Raw genomic sequence first — 18,144 nt, 5'->3', positions numbered from 1 at the left:
CACACACACACACACACACACACACACACACTGTGTTAATGAGCGAGTGATGAACGATCCAACTGATTTGATTATAGTCCGGCTGGGGAGGTGGACCAGGGCACTGTGTTTAGAGAGCTTAACTGAATTAGGGTAAATCATTAGACTGAAGAGGACATGTTACACACAGACCACATTAAAGGAAAAAAAAAACCTTCGGATCCATAAAAGCCAACAGAATAAAATGCTTTATAAAAATCATACAGAAAATACAGCTTCATCGGTCGAGAAACTCAACATCTGCAGGGAAAAGAATTATCTCCTTAGAAATCTCCTGGAACATGTACATATAACTGAGTACAGAGCATTGCTTACAGACAAGCTCAGAACATGAAAATAAACAGAAAACACAGACAAGCTTATTAATATATATTTCAAGTACCACTAATTTTATATTTAAGAAAAAAAAAAACAAACACAACAACAAAAGCACACAAACCCTAAAGCATGCGTATGTACAAATGTACACAATTTACAATCACAGGCCGAAAAGAGACGCATGACACACACACACACACTGGTTCACTTGTGTGCTGAACTGAATGTCTACAGACTCTGTAATACTCAGTAATTCACCCTGACACTGCGATGGAGGACTGGAAGACTATGCAATGAGGCCTTGCTTCCCTGGACACTGCACGGGTCATCCAAATTCCAGACCAGCAAACTTTTCTTATGAATAAGGCCACACGTAACACACACACACACACACACACACACACACAGATCTACATACAGCAATAAACACGTACACTATGTGGACAAAAGTATTGGGACACCTCCACATTACACCTGCAGGAGCTTCTATGACTACATCCCATTCTAAACCCAACAGCATTAATAAAATATGGAGCTGGTCCCCCTTTGCTCTAAGCTCTAACAGCAGCAGCAGGTCTGGAGCTCTGCAGTTACTGAGTCAGCTTAACTCAGCACTCGGCCCTGACCACCCCGCTCTGTAACTTTACCTAGTCTGACACTCGGTGGACACTGAGCTGCTCTCTGTGAGCTGTTCCTCCTAAACTCTTCCACTGTTCAATAATAACACCACTCACAGCTGATGGAGTAAGATCTAGGAGGGAAGGTCTAAATTTCACCAGCTGACTTGTTGTTGTTGGTGCAACGGTGTCTCCTATTACATACAGAACCACACTGGAGTGAGCTCTTTAGAACCACCCATTCTTTCACTAATGTGTGTAGGAAAGGCAGACTGCATGGCTAGGGGCTTGATTTTATACATCTGTGGCCTGAATGAGACAGAATGAAATATATGAATTCAATGATTAAGAGGTGTGTCCCAATACTTTCGTCCATTAGTGGATATTGGCGCATTATTTTGTCATATTTATTAATTAATTTTTTTTACATAATGTGAATCTGGCAGTTGTTCTTTACAAGGTCATGATAAATGGACCAATAGAAATGCTCCAAATGACTTTGAGTAAAATCTTTTTACACTGTTCTCCATTACAAGTTAAGAAGCCTTAAGATTTGGAGCTTGATCAGTCCACACATTATCACTATCCTAAAAATAAAAAATCTTCATATCTCCAAACTGGTAACTACAGAAGAGACCAGAAATGTTCTCAACTTTTAATGAAGGTCAAAGTAAAGAGCTTTCAGTCCAAGTCATTCTGGAGGAGGACTGGTCGGTTCCATCACTGTTCACACTGTTTTGTAAAGCGCAGCTCCTGAGTTTAAACACTGCAGAATTTCTTTCTTTTTGTTTTTTTGACATTTAAAGTGATACTTCAGCCAAAAAATCTTATTAACCCATTTTCTTTTTTTCCCTTCACCACAAATGTAGTCCGTCGAGACACGATTGCTTACAAAAACGATCACTTTAAAAAGCTGGAGATCCAAACCATGGTTCTGGAGGGTTGAGGTCCAACACCGTTTACTCAAACACTCCCACTAAACCTGGCAGCAAACTGCTAAATCAGGTGTCTGTGAGCTAGACGAACTAGATGCCACCAGTGCTGGAAGGGTGAAGGCAAGCATTTGCTGCCTCCAAGTCCCAGGAAGCTCCACTGCACCTTGATCATGATCAAAAACGAGCTATTCTCCAAAAGTCCGGTTCAACAGGGCTCTCCTGCAGGCCGAACTGCACAACCTGCTTCAGCTCCTAAATGAAAACCCCAGTAGACCACTGTAATACACCACTACCGCTCACTGCTGCCCAGCTAAGACTCGGCACTGCAACAAAAACTAAAAAAAAACAAACAAACAAAACGTCACGACACTTTCACAATCAGTCAAGATAATAAAAACCAGTAAAAACAGCTCCTTAAAAATCCACCAGAAAAACAACAATAACGACATCCACCTCTTAACGTTAGGCTCTGTACTGACGATTATAAACCCCGGCATGCTGAGTGCTGGACAACGTTCAGTGAGATGAGCGTCTGTGACCTCCCAGAACTAAAGACCAAAGTGCTAAATATAACACACATCTTCCAAACATGCAAAACGACAGACAGACAGACAGACAGATACACGCTACACTAGGATTATAGTTTGTGGAGTAATGTGTGTACACATATGTGACGAGGACGCAATTATTTAGTGATCACTTTAAAATTGAGTGGTTTTAAAAAACAGAGGCGTCCTCATCCTTCCCTTCTTTAGAGGAACACGTCGGACACTTTCTTCTGATCTGATTTTTGGGTTTTTTGTGACGGGTCAGTTTAACAAGTTGAGACAGAAGAAACTTTTAAAACTCATCCTAAAATTCACCAACTGACAAACTAAGATTGGGCTGTTTCAATATTTCAGGAAATGCAGAACAGCCCTATATATAATTCATATCCAACTAAACACAATCCTAAATGACCCCTGTGCTGTGTTTAATAACAGGAGAGCTACGCCGTCTCCCGTTCTCTCTGAGTTAGGAGGTTGGCCGGACTCTGAGCTGCTTCTGCTCAGAAACGGTGAAGTTTCTCTGGGTCGTCTGATGCCATCTGAGAAAAGTCCTGAAAAATGTCCTGATATGTTTCATCACCTGTGAAGAAGAAGGAGAAGGAGACGAAGGAGAAGAGTAAAGAAGTTTGGAAGGAGGAGAAGGTGCAGAAGGAGGAAGAGGAGGAGGAGAAGAGGTAGGAGGAGGATAAATAGGTGGTGAAAAAGGTGGAGGAAGAACAGAAAGAGGAGGAAGAGAAAGAGGAAAATAACGAGGAGTTATAAGCAGACAAGGGGAAAAGAAGGATGAGGAGCACGAGATGAAGAACACAGGAGTGAGATGGAGAAGATGAAGAGGAGATGAAGGAGATGAAGAAGATGAAGGAGAAGATGAAAAGGAGATGAAGGAGGAGAAGATAAGGAAGAAGATGAAGAGGAGAAGATGAAGAGGAAAAGATAGAGGAGATAGAGAAGAATAAGATTAAGATAAAGAGGATATGATGAAGGAGAAGATGAAGAAGGAGAAGATGAAAAGGAGATGAAGGAAAAGATGAAGAAGGAGATGAAGGAGAAGATGAAGGAGAAGATGAAGATGAAAAAGGAGATGAAGGAGAAGATGAAGATGAAAAAGGAGATGAAGGAGAAGATGAAGGAGATGAAGAAGAAGATGAAGAGGAGATGAAGGAGAAGATGAAGGGGAGGAGATAACGGAGATGGGAAAGAAGAAAGAGGAGAAGGAGGAAAAAACACAACACAGTTGACCATCATGGGTTAAACACTCGACACAGTGAGTCTCTAGATTCTCTAATGTCAATTTACACAAGATCTTAACTCAGGCCAGAACACGCCGGACCTTCTCCTGAGGGCGGCAGCAGCGGCAGCAGCAGCAGCAGCAGCGCCACAGAGCGCAGAGAGAGAGAAAGATAGAGAAAATGACAGACAGACAGAGACTGTGAGACAGACAGAGACTGAGAGACAGACAGACTGAGAGACAGACAGACAGCGAGAGAGAGACCAGCACAAAGCCAAGTCCAGAAACAAGAGATTTATTAGAAAGGTCCATCAGATCCCTCCACCTTTATCAGACAGACAGTGTGAAGGTTTATACATTCTCGCTCAGTTCGTCTCACAGTCCTCAGATGATGAAGATTAGAACAGGCTCAGTAGAAATGACTGTGTGTGTGTGTGTGTGTGTGTGTGTGTGTGTGTGTGTGTGTGTGTGTGTTAGCATCAGCGTAGAGAGGCAGAGAGCAGAAATGAAGTCTGACCACAGTCTCTTCATGATAAGAGCACGAGCACACACACATTTCATAAGCCATCAGCAGGCTGTTTACTGTCACTGCAGCAGAGTAAGGTGCACGTCTGTAAGGCTGAGCGATAAAGCTGACTAAAGAGATGCTCTCAGAATCGATCCGCCAGGTTTTCCCTCCAAAATATCTTTGTCTCTGGAGGCGGGGCTTTGTGAGGAGCAGGTGGGATACAAAGAGGCCAATCAACTGCTTTCCTGCTTCACAGATCACCACGGTAACCACTGGGAGCGTAATTCTAAAGGATCACAGATTACAGATGCAGCAGAACTGGATTTCCAACATTTTGGACCATTTCTATTGGTCCACTCAACATGAAATGTTTACACAATGTACTACCAGATTCACTCAGTTTCAAATCATATATATTATACACATGGATGTATATGCGTATACACTATATACACTAATATATATGTTAGAAAACAGTTAATTTTATTACCTTCTTACCTTTTGAATTCAGTTATGAACAAATAAACTACTTTTTATAATATTCAGATTTTTGAAGATGCACATATATATATATATATTTTTTTTTTGTTCATAACTGAATTCAAAAGGTAAGAAGACATATATATATATATTAATAAAGTAGTTAGATGTGCCAGCTGTGTGTATATATATATATATATATATATATATATATATATATATATATATATATATATATATATATATATACACACACACACACACACACACACACACATATATATACATACATACAGCTAGCTAACTATCTAACTACTTTATTAATTAAACTAAATACAGTTTAAATTATGTACTTTTGGAGTAGCTGCATCAACACTACCACCATCATGATACACCAGTATAGACAATTTATATCGCCCAGCCCTACCCAAAACATTACAGCAACGTCTACATGTCGATATGAACAGTTTATAGTCTTAGCCTTGTGTTTGAGACTGTGGTCCCATGACATTCAAGAAGAGCATTAGCACATTTAGGCCAGAGTGTGAGAATACAGGCAAACAGCATTAAAGAGAACAGTAGTGAAGCTGTGAGGGAAAGCAAAGGAAAAAAACAGAGCCTCCTTAAACATTAAAAGGTTTGAATGAAAGGAGAAAGAGGCAAAAAGAACAGCTGCTCCAAGAGACCCCATAGAGAAGTGATCAGATCTGCGATCAGCCTGCCCTCTTGTGGCGAAATCCAGCGTTACAGCATAATAAAAATCCACAAGCAGAAACACTACAATCATTTTGGCACTCGCTTTCTTGTGCAACGCAGACTAACAAGACCGATCTGTTTAGATAGATTGCTTTTGATATATATTATGATGTATACACATTTAACTGTCACTTAAATAGTCTCTGATACATAAATATACTCATATATACACTTACTTTTCAGAAAATGCAAATTATACCTCTATATATTATCAGTTGCAGTAAAAAAAACAAATATTAAAAAAATAAGTAACTTTCTCAGGTGTGTAAGACATCACCTGTAATGGTCAAATCAGTAAGAAAAATTATTATGGGCTAAAAATAATCCTCATTGCTATGAAAATTGAGTACTTTACAAAACAAAATGCATATTTTATTATGTTAAACCCATAGAAATATAGGACGACTAGATGGAGGTAAGAAAATCTTACTGATTTAACCTTTTAAGATGTTGAATATATAGAAATACAGAGAGAGAGAGAGAGAGAGAGAGAGAGAGAACGGAGATCATCTCCACCCAAGTACCACTTTAAGTTACAGTGCATATTAGGAATGTATACTGGCACCACAGACTATACTGATAAGATATGACTGTCCTAATGATCTGATCTGAAGCTTTTGCTACTATGATGAACAGTTTCAGCACCAAAACCAGGTGAGAAAGAAATACAGCGGCACACTGTAGATAAGGTGCTACTCTGTCCTCTTGCATTGACCTTACAGAAGGCTACTGTCGCACATGTGCTTCTACAACACGGTCTGAATTATTACTAACAGTATATATTTATAGAAATAAAATAATAATTAAAAAAAAAAACATCTGATCATGCAACATTATCCACGTATCCAGTTACTGGACACACTTAAATCAATACTGGAAGATTTAGTACGTTTTTAATCCTGTGTTTTAAACATGTTCATGTTTAGGTAAGGTCTTCGTGTCCTTCAGGCAGTCAGAGTTATTAAGACTTGTGGCTGCATTACTAATGTGGGGTTCTCCAAAGTTTATACTATTAGATATTTTATATTCTCCATGTTAGGAATGACCCTTGGTTTTGCACAGACCAAAACAAGGTTCTCCATTAGAACTTTGAGCTTTGTTTCTTGAGTTTATAAACTGTAGATAATGGGGGCAGTCATTCGAGTGTGGATGTGTGTCCATAAGACATGCCACACCCACCCCCAACCCATTTTACTCTGATAGGCTGCACCCAGCCTCTGATGGTGGTTTCACGGTTACACACTCTTAAAAAAATAAAATTAAGGTGCTACAAAGGGGTTCTTCGAGGGTTGCCATTGAAGAACCATTTTTGATTCCATAAAAACATGTTTGTAATAGAAATGTGTTCTTCACCAATTTAAAGGTTCTTCAAAAACCAGGGTTCTTCATGGAACCAAAAACTGTTTATTTTATGGCACCACAAAAAAACTTTTTGTAACACCTTTCTGTATTTAAAAAAAATTCCAAAATATTAATGTTCAATAAATGATCTATTTATTTATTTATTTATTTATTTTTTATATAATAAATATATAATATTTAAAAAAATAAATATAAAATTCAAATTTGTACTATTAAAAACTTTAAAACAATTCATCCAAATTAAATTCATAATCATAAAAACTTTACTTTTCACCACAATCTCAAATTGCTAAATTAGATCTGATTAGATTTTTGCTATGAATCAAATTCAATCGAAGCATGGTGACATTTGATGCATTAAATCCGTTTCTAATGAATCCAAACCTGAACCAAATCAAATCCTGCTAACGTACCTGGCTGACTGCATGAAGGACAGGAAGGCTAAAAATAAGCCCACTGAGTGTTTTACCAGCATTAGTGAGTGAAAAGGACCTTAATTCACTGTAATTAAAAGTGACCCTCTGTTTTAACACCTAACCCAAAAAAAGCTGACTGTGCAAATTGATCCTGTAAATCCTACTGTGTTTAAAAGGCATTGGTGAAGGTGTGCTGAGGGGCTCAATGCTAGGACTCTCCGAGCTGTATGCTAATGAACTCCTCTATACACTTCCTGTACTGCATCTCAGTAGGGCTGTTAGAGGAGTATTGACCTGTGGGGTTATATGGCCCCTCCAACTCGCGCATCTCCTCGTTCATCTTCGCCAGCCGCAGCCTGCAGCGAGAGAGCAGATAAAGGCAGGGTGTTTATTTACATGTAAAGAAGCAAATCCTTCAGCATGTATAGAGGAACACTCTTTGTCATGGAATTAGTTGCAATCCTGATTTCTTTCATTATTATAAAAGCATGCTGCAATTTTATAGGACAGAAACAATTCAAGTCCAGATTCTACAACCAGAAAAAGCTTTTCTAACAAAAATATACAAACTTTTGTTCTTAAACGCCAAGAATCTTCTTAAAAAAAACAAAAACAAAGTAGTTCTCTCATATTCTCTTAAGACTAAGATTTTCTTAAGACACTCTTAGTGGCTTTCTAATAAAGCCATTCATAATGTGGCCTATTATGCTGTATTTTATAGCTCATAATTAAGCGTGTGAGACATTTGATGTTTTCTATTATTCAGTTCAAAATGAAGAAGAAACATTAAAAAATATATCAGTAAACAAGAGCTAGAAGTGATGCTGGAGGAAACAGGAACAAAGGAACAAATCCTCCCTGGTAATGGTTAGAACTGTGGTCTGACATTAGAAAGCTGTTGTTTATCTTATGTAAAATTAATTGCACTTTAAGAACAACCTTGTGTTAAATGAGACATGAATTCTAGTAATTCCACTATTTCAAAATCAAATGTTATGATAAGATTTAAAAGCCTTTTTTGAAGAGTATCAAATGTCAGAATTTATCTGAAGAGAAAGCTTTTTTTTAAAAAAGGAGAAAGATTTTCTTAAGAATTAGCTTTTTTTTCCTGAAGTATGAACATTAGGACTCAAAAGGAGACATTTATTATGACTTGAAATTAAATGTCATGTGTCAAAAAAGGTCAGAAGGTCATCCCTGAACCTGCTGATTCAGAATTTTAACCAGTATATTAAAATGACTGGAAGATTTTTTGACAAGGGGTTAAAAAAAATAAGGGGTTAAAAATAGCTGATTGCCGGAATTATAAAATGTGCTGAATTTATGACAGCAAATAATAAAAAACACAACAACAATGTTTGGGTATGACAGGACAGTGGTATAACTCACAGTGTTACGATGTCTGCGTTAGCTGCCTCTACCGCAATCGACAGCGGCGTCTTGTCCTCAATATCCGACACATTCTGATTGGCTCCGCGCTTCAGGAATAAACACACTTGCCTGCAAAACAGCATTTTCCATAAAAGGTCACTGAATGTCCAGAGAAACCTCTACATCCTACTCTACTAACCGCAACTACAGTTAATCATTCAGGGTTTTTACACAGGACTGAGAACGCACAACTATGAGGCTGATCAGTATTAATAAACTATCTCCCCTTTATTTAAACAGAAATCCTTTATTTTTAAGCTGGAAAAGTTAAATAAAGTAATAAACTGAAGTGTGAACAAGATTAGCTTATTTTTAGATATTATTATTAATGAATTAATATAAAAAATAAACTAAGCCCCTTAGATATAAACAGAGATTAATCACTGTACACTGAAGGTGCTGAATCTTAAGAATAGGGCACTAAAACTTGCTGACATGGTCTATAGGTTTGGCACATCTACTCTGGTGTGTGAGTGTGAAATATTGGGGGTCCTAGGGGGTCCAAGAATTAATTAACTCTTTGGACACCATAAAAGTCTCAATTATCAGTTAAATAGATAATCAAATATGATACGGTATATTAGGTTTACCTGCTTTACCAGTAAAATGGGAAATTCCTGGGACATTCCAACTAAAGCTACAGTAATGACACACCACAAGGTGGCGCTGCAATGCACGGATTCAGGGAAAACAGGCATTCTAATCATTGCTTAAACAGTAATACCCCATCACCTATCAAACCAGTCCAGAGGAAACTCACCCTGTGTGGCCGAGGATGGTGGCGTGGTGCAGCGGCCCCCTGCCTTGGCTGTCCTGTTGGTTTACGCTTGCCGAGTTCTGCAGCAAGAACTCACAGGTGACCAGAGAGCCCTGAAAGAGAGATGTGTGAGTATGACTGAGTATGTCTGGATGAGTAAACAGTCAAGATGCATTGTCTTTCCTAAGCCTAAGATAACCATGCCCAGTGCCCAACACTGGTATTAAGCCCTCCAGCACTGGGCTGTTGAGGCGTGGAACTGTGTTTTCTAGAGTGATGGAGCTCCATCTAGTACCTTTTTGAGTTGGAGTGGCAGAGCAGATCACCCAACATCAGTACCTGAACTTACCGAGGCTGAATGCAATCTAATCAGATCATACAAGCTCCTCACAGCAATGTTTCAACACCTAGTGTAAAACTTCCCCAGAAAAGTTCACAGTACAAACACTTCACACCAAAAACACCCCACCCCTAATCCCAAACTCACTCCATGCACAGCCATAATTAGAGGCGTCGTCCTCTTCTCCTCCTCGGTGTTGATCCAGTTCACCTCCGCTCCATGAGCCAAAGCTTCAGCCATGTTGGGCAGGCTGCGGGTGAAAGCTGCCCAGTACAGCTGCAGGCCAGGGGAATAGTCCTTCGGCTCCATAAACACCACCAGCTCTTTACTGGTGCATGGAGACAACTGCGGCTCTGCTGCTTCTGCAGGAAACACAATCAGAGACACAATGTCAAAAAGGACAGACCCTAAAGCCCTGAAGCTGGATAGGTTTTTGTAGTGCAGGCTGTGTGACGGCGTAAATTCAAAATTCCCCACAGACAGCCCTGAGTAAAAGACAGCACAGGCGTCTATTAGCAGGAATCATACTATTTAAGTTACCATGGGGGCTTGAAGTACTACTCCTGGGGGAGATTTCAGTGAATTGCAGTGAATATGTCCAAATGTATATGGACAGCTCCTCTAATAAATGGATTGAGCTACTTTAAGCTGCACCCACTGCTGACACAGATGTGCAAAGGCACAAGCGCAGCTTGTCTAGTCCCTTTAGAGAAGTTCTGCCAATAGGGTAGGATTATCTGGAGCCGATGAACATTTGGGCACCATGCCTAATGCCACTCGTGGGCTAGGGGGGTAGGAAGCCCTCCCAGCATTGAGCCGTGGAGCAGTGAAACTGTGTACTCTGGAATGAAGATGGTGCTCCATCCAATACTTTTGGGATGAGGTGGGGTGGTGATCATTTAACATCCTGACCTCACTAACATGTTCTTGCCGCTGAATGCCATCAAATTCTCACAGCAATGCTCCAAAAACAGCCGGCGAAACCTTTTTTATACCCTTGATTTCAGAAGAAATGATGAATGTGCAGGTGTCCCAATATTTTTGTCCATATTGTGTATATACAGAATTTACATGATCACATAGCAGTATTAGCATGAACATGAATGAAAGAGAGGATTCAGGTTGCTGACCTGCATCATTCAGGCTGTTGGTGGACTGGTCAGCAGCCAGTAACTCTCTGCTGCCCTCAGCTGTGTTCTGGATGTCACTGTCTGCATTCTTTACTGTGAAACAAACACAACTCAAATTACTGACAGCCTGACAGAAAGCACACGGTGCCGCTGACTGATAAGCAGATGGGCATGAATGACTGAATGAGCTTCACTACAGTCAGAATGTGTGAACCCTAGTTTTATAACAAAGGAAAACCACAACCACAGGTCACGATTTCACTGCTGGTGAAGAAAAGCTTTTAATCATTTGTTTGTTTATTTGTTGATTATATCCTGTGTAAAATGAACCAAAGTTACCATTACAGAGACACAAGGTTTTCTTCCAACAATGACAAATAGGCCACCAACACCTCTGAGAATGAGTGGCATTAGAATGAGAATGATGGTGAGAAAGCTCAGCTCAAAGAAAGCAGGAACGGCAGGAAAAGCCCAGCACCGGAGTGTAGAGTGAAGAGGGACACACACACAGCTGTACTTACTACTGCGCATCCTGGCAGAGGTGTCAAAGTAGGAGAAGAGAGAGTCTAACTCATCTGCACAGAAGAGCGACTCGCGGCGGGCTTCTTCGAGACCACTCGCAGCTACGCAAAGGCCAGGGGTCAAGAATGGGGGTCAGAAGATTGGGGCAGGAGGGGGGCAGTTAGTCATGAAGCAGAGGGCAGGTCAGAGACAGAGGGCAGGTCAGAGACAGAGGATTGAGAATAAAGAACGTCAGACAGACGAACACTGCCCATCACAAGCTTGGGGAAGCCTAACTAACTGCCCATCACAAGCTTGGGGAAGCCTAACTAACTGCCCATCACAAGCTTGGGGAAGCCTAACTAACTGCCCATCACAAGCTTGGGGAAGCCTAACTAACTGCCCATCACAAGCTTGGGAAAGCCTAACTAACTGCCCATCACAAGCTTGGGGAGCAGAAACTGTACTATAATTAAAGTATGGTACTGTATCCCAATCTAACTCAATTAAAGAGCTAAACCTGTACTATAGTGAAAGTATGGTACTGTATGAGCAGAAACTGTACTATAGTGAAAGTATGAGTACTGTATCCCAATCTAACTCAACTAAATAAGCAGAAACTATACTATAGTGAAAGTATGGTACTGTATCCCAATCTAACTCAACTAAAAGAGCAGAAACTGCAGCACAGATTACGTTTAACTGTAAGCAACCTAAGAATGTTAGGTGTCCCCAAACTTTTGACAGTTGGCAGTGTAAAAGCCAGAGTTACACTAGAGCTGAAAGCTGCAGAGCGACAGACTGGAGGAGACAGAATCTAGCAGACAAACAGAAAGTTGGCCAGAGCTGTGATTTTGTTTCTAACAGTGTTATTGTGGTGCAAAATGTTCCCAGTTGTGGTTGACCCACCTGATGTGCCGGTCTCTTGGCGGCCTTTAGGCGTTGGGGGCGGAGCTCTGGGCGGTTCGGAGCAGTTACTAAGGCGTTTCTCCTGTTTACTCAAACTCACCACCTTCAGCCTCAACTCCTCATCTGACGGCCGCCTGACGAACCGCCGGTCAACGTACTTCGCTTTAATGTACGATTCAACTTCCTGCCTGAAGAGAGAGGGAGAAACAGGGTCGGTTTAAAACAACTTAACATGTTAAAGACAGAGCAGGTTTATTTCAATGAGAACTACTGGTGTGTTTAACAAGATCTTATTATTAATATCTCTTATTAGTATCATTAGAATTGCATACCATTACTACTGGCCCATTCCTCTTAACACTTTTACACACTGTAAAGTGCAGCTGGTGTTTCTTTTGTTATGCAATTGCGTGTGTGTTTATGTGTGAGACCGTGCGTACCTGGGGGCTCCTGGTTGTGGTTTTTTAGCACCGAGTTCCTCCCTTCGAGCCTCATAGATCTGATTAATGACTCCATTTCCCAGCTCACACATCAACTGCACTCAGACAAAAAAATGCACATAATACAAATCAGTACACAGACCAAATCCTCCACTGTAGAACACAACTACGTCCAAACACAGTAAATCCCTAAATCCAGACCGGAATCACATGTTTAAATGCTAAATAAGTAAACAAATCCTCAACAGGAAATGTTTTTTCATTTATTTACTGAATTTAACATATTTGGGATAAAACTAAAACATGCTAGAATCTTCATACATCTTAATCTTCAACTCAACTAACTGTTTAAATAAATTGTTCATTAAAATGTGCAGAAGTATGGTCTATGTAGAGGGGTTTTCACTAAACAACACATCATATGACGAGTGTCATAGTAACGTAATGTGTGTTTGGACAGTAATGTGTTTGTGTGTGTACGTTTGTGTCTGGATATGACTTGGGTACAGCAGGACTAGGCAAACTAAATGTTTCTGCATCCAAATGCCCATCTGCCAACACAGAATTTCTCTTTACTCCACACACCTTAAGCAGCTCTGGCTCCCATGTGTCCAACGTCAATGACCTCACCTTGGAGAAGTGGACCCCTAAACTCCTGAACAGAGACATAATATTAATAAGTTTAGAGGTCAGTATTTTATTTGGACAATCCAAATGCTAACTTAGTGCTTGGCAAACAGGAAAACCCTGCGACCCCCAGAGAGTTTCCAATCCTAAAGACAGCAGCAGTGAGAGCAGCAGTGGCTGAATGCCCACTATGATATATATGATCTATACAGTCAGTGGTCCAGCTCCTCCCCCAATGACTGTATAGATCATATTTACAGTCAGTGGTTCAGCCTCTTTCCCCAATGGTTGTATAGATCATATATACAGTCAGTGGTCCAGCTCCTCCCCCAATGACTGTATAGATCATATATACAGTCAGTGGTCCAGCTCCTCCCCCAATGACTGTATAGATCATATATATACGGTCAGTGGTCCAGCTCCTCCCCCAATGACTGTATAGATCATATATACAGTCAGTGGTCCAGCTCCTCCCCCAATGACTGTATAGATCATATATACGGTCAGTGGTCCAGCTCCTCCCCCAATGACTGTATAGATCATATAAATATATAACTGGAGATAACTGGAGCTCTACTCTGCTGCTGCTTTTGCAGTACTACAGATGGGTCAAAAGGGTCAGTCTTTTTCCACTAAAGACTTTTGTGTTGCTGTACCTGTGGATACCAGAGCACTGGATGCAGAGAGTGATGCCCAGGTTGATGCTGGCCCATTTGGGGTCAGGCTGGCCACAATCACAGCAGGTGCTGTTTCCCTGAATGGTCATCACCCGCTGTAAAGCACTGTCTCCTTTCAGACTCTTCTCCCTGGACTCAGAGGCCGAATCTAGACTTCCTGTGGACGGTGAGGACTTTCTATCCAGTTTCTGTCAAAACACATCAGACTGTAATCACAGGTGTGTCTCCATGCAGCACTAGAGGAATAGTCAAATGTACCCCATTTCCCTAGCAACATAATGGAGGCTTGTACCCCACCAATTAACATGGCGCTAACTACATCACACAGAGCTGATTTATAGGAGACAATGTGACACACGGCATATGGGGGGGTGTCGAGACATTTCTCAGGATTCACTAGACTGTTTATATACCATAAAGGTAGCCTCTATTCGATTGCATTCAGTGACAATAGCGTTAATAAGGTCAGAATATCGATTGGATGGATGGGATGCTTACAAAAGTACTGGATGCAGTACCAATCATCTTTATACCCCTCTGGTCCATGCCTAATATTAAGTAGGTTCATGTTTATCTGCTCCAGTGAGTCCTATTCTATCGGCAGTACTTCTCGACAGGGACTACACAAGCGTGTGTTTGCATTTTCACATCTGTATCAGTAATGGGTGCAACTTAATGAGCTGAATGCATTCATTAGAAGTGGGTGTCCACAAATATTTGGACATTTTAGTATGTTATATTTTTGGTTACCGAAATCTCTGTATAGCATTATTCAGTCACAATGCACTGATTTATTTGTGTGCAAAGGAATATCATGTGGCTAAAAACAGTTACTCTCAACTAGAAGCCTGAAGTTCTGTCCATACTTTAGTCCATGTTTATAGATAACAGTGAGTCATACACTGTCAGAAAACACAGTGCAAGTCTAAAGCAAGTCTATTAGCAATTACTAAAGGAGAGTGTGTGATGATTTAGGCTACAGCAGCCTTAAAGCTCATTTGAGGTGAGGGAAGAATGTGTAAATCTGAAAGTGAAGCAGCAGATTGCACTGTAATCATGGTCATAGGCATAATGGCCAGGTCTTACACTGAGCTGAATGCAAGTATATATTGCTTGGAATTGAAAAACAGTAGCAAATCACCTCTGAGTCGTCCGATCGGTCTCTGAACGCTGTTGCTATGCTGTTCTGCACCGCTCTGATCCAAGCCTGCCTCAGTTTTTCTGAATCAGCCTGCATCATACAGCTCCTGCACAAACAGCACACACAGACATTCAGGTTGACAATCTGATGATCCTAAGCATGCAGAATAACCATTCTAATGGTCTCTTCATCTGGACACCAATTTCCTCACATGACTGTTACGACTGTGGTAAGCGCAAAAAGGGCCTGGTACTAGAGTACTGGTAGAAGGGTCTTTAGGACTGCATGTGCTTTGGGTTAAGGTTACTCAGTGACTGTAGTGGCAGTAAACTGGACTCACTTTGTAGGAGAAACCACCTCAAAGCAGAAACGGCGCTCAATGTCCTCACAGTGTTTCACTGTACACAGCCTCAAGTCTTCCACCACCACTGTGGGGTTATCCTGGGTAATGAAGAAAAGAACATGATCATATACAGAATAACATCACATACTGAACATTACCAACATCACGCTGTATCTGTTAAAAAAAAAGAAAGAAAAAAAAAAAGAAGAATAAATAAATAAAAATAAAAAATACAGTTCAGACCACTTTGAACCCCAGGTGTAAGTTTAGTTTGGTCCATATTTAGGTCACTGTCACACCAAAACATCTTTCATTTTCTTCACAATGTGTAGAAAACAGTACATCAGAATTTCACAATAAATGGACCAATAGAAATGCTCCAAAATGCCTAGAAAATGAAGGATTTTTCCTTTAACGTAATTTTAGAGATACAAGGTTTTGTGCTTCTACTGTTTTTCCTCTATTCTGCCTAATCCAGTTGCATTGTGTAGTGACCCACAGTACCCACAGTATATACCCACTGGACCCTCTGAATAATGAGGTTTCTAAAAGCAAGCTAACACTGCGTTGGACTGAAACGACATCTAAAGACTGACTTTATAAGACTGAAAACCTTCATCTCACTCATCAACAAAGATGTCCCAGACTCAGAGTTCCTAATATGTGAACGACACATGTGCCCAGACTACAGCATGACACAACTTCAGAGCACTACAGTAAATACAACACTGCATTTACACTGCTCCGGTTCAAAGAAACCCCCCCTCTTCAGCTGGCCCGTTTGTGTTAAACACCGGCTTTTTCATAGGATGTTTACATCCAACCAGACATTTTCCTACTCTGACTGTAAATTTTGAGGGTCTGTTGTTAAATATATAAAAACGTGGACCGCAGATTTGAGTCTCTGTAATTTGTCAGGGATGGCTCAAAAGAACAGGGAAGATTAAATTGCAATAATAAGCAATAATTTTCCTCCTGGCTTCACCGGAACTTTTAATACGTAACAATTGTTTCATACGCTGAATTGTGGACACTCATCACGCAACATCATCTGAGTGCACAGACTCATCACGCTGGCCGGACTGATTTGTGTAAGGTTCATCTCAGCTCAAATCTTTGCTGCACTGCATCCCTGGACTCGATGCGCCAGAGCAATGATGCACCGCACGCTCGCATCTGGCGGAACCACTGCGTCTCACTGACAATGAATGGGACAAGTTGCAGTGTGTAAAAGCACCGCAAAACACCACAACATGGAATTCTGACCCTTGAAAACACTGGGATATAACCAGAGCAGAGGTGCTTCATACAGATGTTTCATTTCATCCCAGAATAGACATGAAACTAACCTTAAACTTCTTCTGGTAGACTAGCTGATTGTTCTGAATCGAGAACCAGCGCCTGCAAACAAACAAACAAACAAACAAACAAAGAAACAAGGTAAGCAAATTTCATACAGTTTAAGGAGACAGTGTGACAAACCCTTTACAATTGTTTGTATTTCTGCATAAATTGACCTTAAATGTGATCAGATTCCTCAAATCCCCAAAACTAGATAAAGAGAACCCAATCAAACAATAAAAAGTGACAAACACTGTATGTCCAAATGTTTGTGGACACCCCATCTAACACATCCATTTAGCTACTTTAAGTGGTACCCATTGCTGACAGTGAAGTTTGTCTAGTCCCTGTAGAGAAGTACTGCCAATAGAATATTGACTCACTGAAGCAGATGAACATGAACCTATTGGTACCATGCTGCCTAATAATGCCAGGCGTGGACTAGAGGGGTCTAAAGCCCCCCAGCACTGAGCTGTGAAGCAGTGGAACTAACTGCGTTCTGTGGAATGTGAACATGGGCACTGACCGGTTCCATGTTTTGAAGGCATTACTGGCCCTCTTGAACAGGTAGCCCTCCATGACGATTCCATTGTCGGCGTCCACATTGTACTCCAGCTTGGTGTCGTCATTCGAATAGTCCTGCAAAACACAGCAGAGTATACACACTCAGTAAAGCAGCCAAAAAACAATCACACACCTGTGTTAAAGTGGTACCTTTCGGAAGCAGGTATGTCCTCCATCCTCTTCTCAAACTGCTGCTAACACAACACCACAGGAGCTCAACACATTTGGAGGCGGACACTGAGTGCTCATTCTGTCACTTCAGCTACCAGACATCTGTGTTGGTCTCGCCCACGCTAAGGGATGGGGAAGAGGGAGGGCCATCTCTGGAGGGCTATAAACTCCACTAGCATTGAGCTGTGGAGCTCTATCCAATGCTTTTGAGAGGTGCTGGGAAGTTGGGGATGAGGTGCGGTGGTGATCATCTAACATCCTGATCTCACTAATGCTCTTGGCACTGAATGCAATCAAATCCTCACAGAAATGTTCCCTTCCAAAATCTTGCAGAAAGCCTTACTGCCTGGACAGTAGAGACAGTTACTACAACAATAGCAGGAATTAACTCTTTTCTTTTTCTTTAAATACTTGATTCCAGAAGAATCAATCAATGAGCAGGCGTCCCAATACTTTTGTCCATATAGTGTATATTCTAAATGTTAACTCTAATAATAATAAATGGTATGGAGAGCTGGAAACTACGGTTTAACTACAGCGTGGAACAAAACAGTGAGGCTGATGC

General features: G+C 40.9%; 1 protein-coding gene across 3 annotated transcripts in view; it reads right to left on the bottom strand.

Annotated features, from left to right (window-relative positions):
* Positions 1-209: 209 nt before the first annotated feature.
* acap2b (ArfGAP with coiled-coil, ankyrin repeat and PH domains 2b) overlaps positions 210-18,144 on the bottom strand; it is a 63,581-nt gene continuing 45,646 nt past the window's right edge. The window contains exons 10-24 of one of the 3 annotated variants that reach the window (XM_072661212.1): positions 17,371-17,483; positions 16,853-16,904; positions 15,501-15,601; positions 15,161-15,266; positions 13,999-14,207; positions 13,301-13,370; positions 12,716-12,810; positions 12,276-12,463; positions 11,387-11,488; positions 10,866-10,958; positions 9,883-10,097; positions 9,399-9,508; positions 8,597-8,707; positions 7,502-7,563; positions 210-3,037 (exon numbers count right to left, since the gene is read on the bottom strand). In XM_072661212.1, coding sequence (XP_072517313.1) covers positions 2,958-3,037; positions 7,502-7,563; positions 8,597-8,707; positions 9,399-9,508; positions 9,883-10,097; positions 10,866-10,958; positions 11,387-11,488; positions 12,276-12,463; positions 12,716-12,810; positions 13,301-13,370; positions 13,999-14,207; positions 15,161-15,266; positions 15,501-15,601; positions 16,853-16,904; positions 17,371-17,483 — 1,707 coding nt within the window. In that variant the 3' untranslated portion in view covers positions 210-2,957. Of the gene's footprint in view, positions 3,038-7,010; positions 7,564-8,596; positions 8,708-9,398; positions 9,509-9,882; positions 10,098-10,865; positions 10,959-11,386; positions 11,489-12,275; positions 12,464-12,715; positions 12,811-13,300; positions 13,371-13,998; positions 14,208-15,160; positions 15,267-15,500; positions 15,602-16,852; positions 16,905-17,370; positions 17,484-18,144 lie in introns of those variants that run through there. The other 2 variants (XM_072661211.1, XM_072661213.1) reach the window with 2 other exon arrangements.

The sequence above is a fragment of the Salminus brasiliensis genome, chromosome 17 (assembly GCF_030463535.1).
Source record: "Salminus brasiliensis chromosome 17, fSalBra1.hap2, whole genome shotgun sequence".
Classification (NCBI taxonomy): Eukaryota; Metazoa; Chordata; class Actinopteri; order Characiformes; family Bryconidae; genus Salminus; species Salminus brasiliensis.
This window is presented reverse-complemented; position numbering and strand designations above follow the sequence as displayed.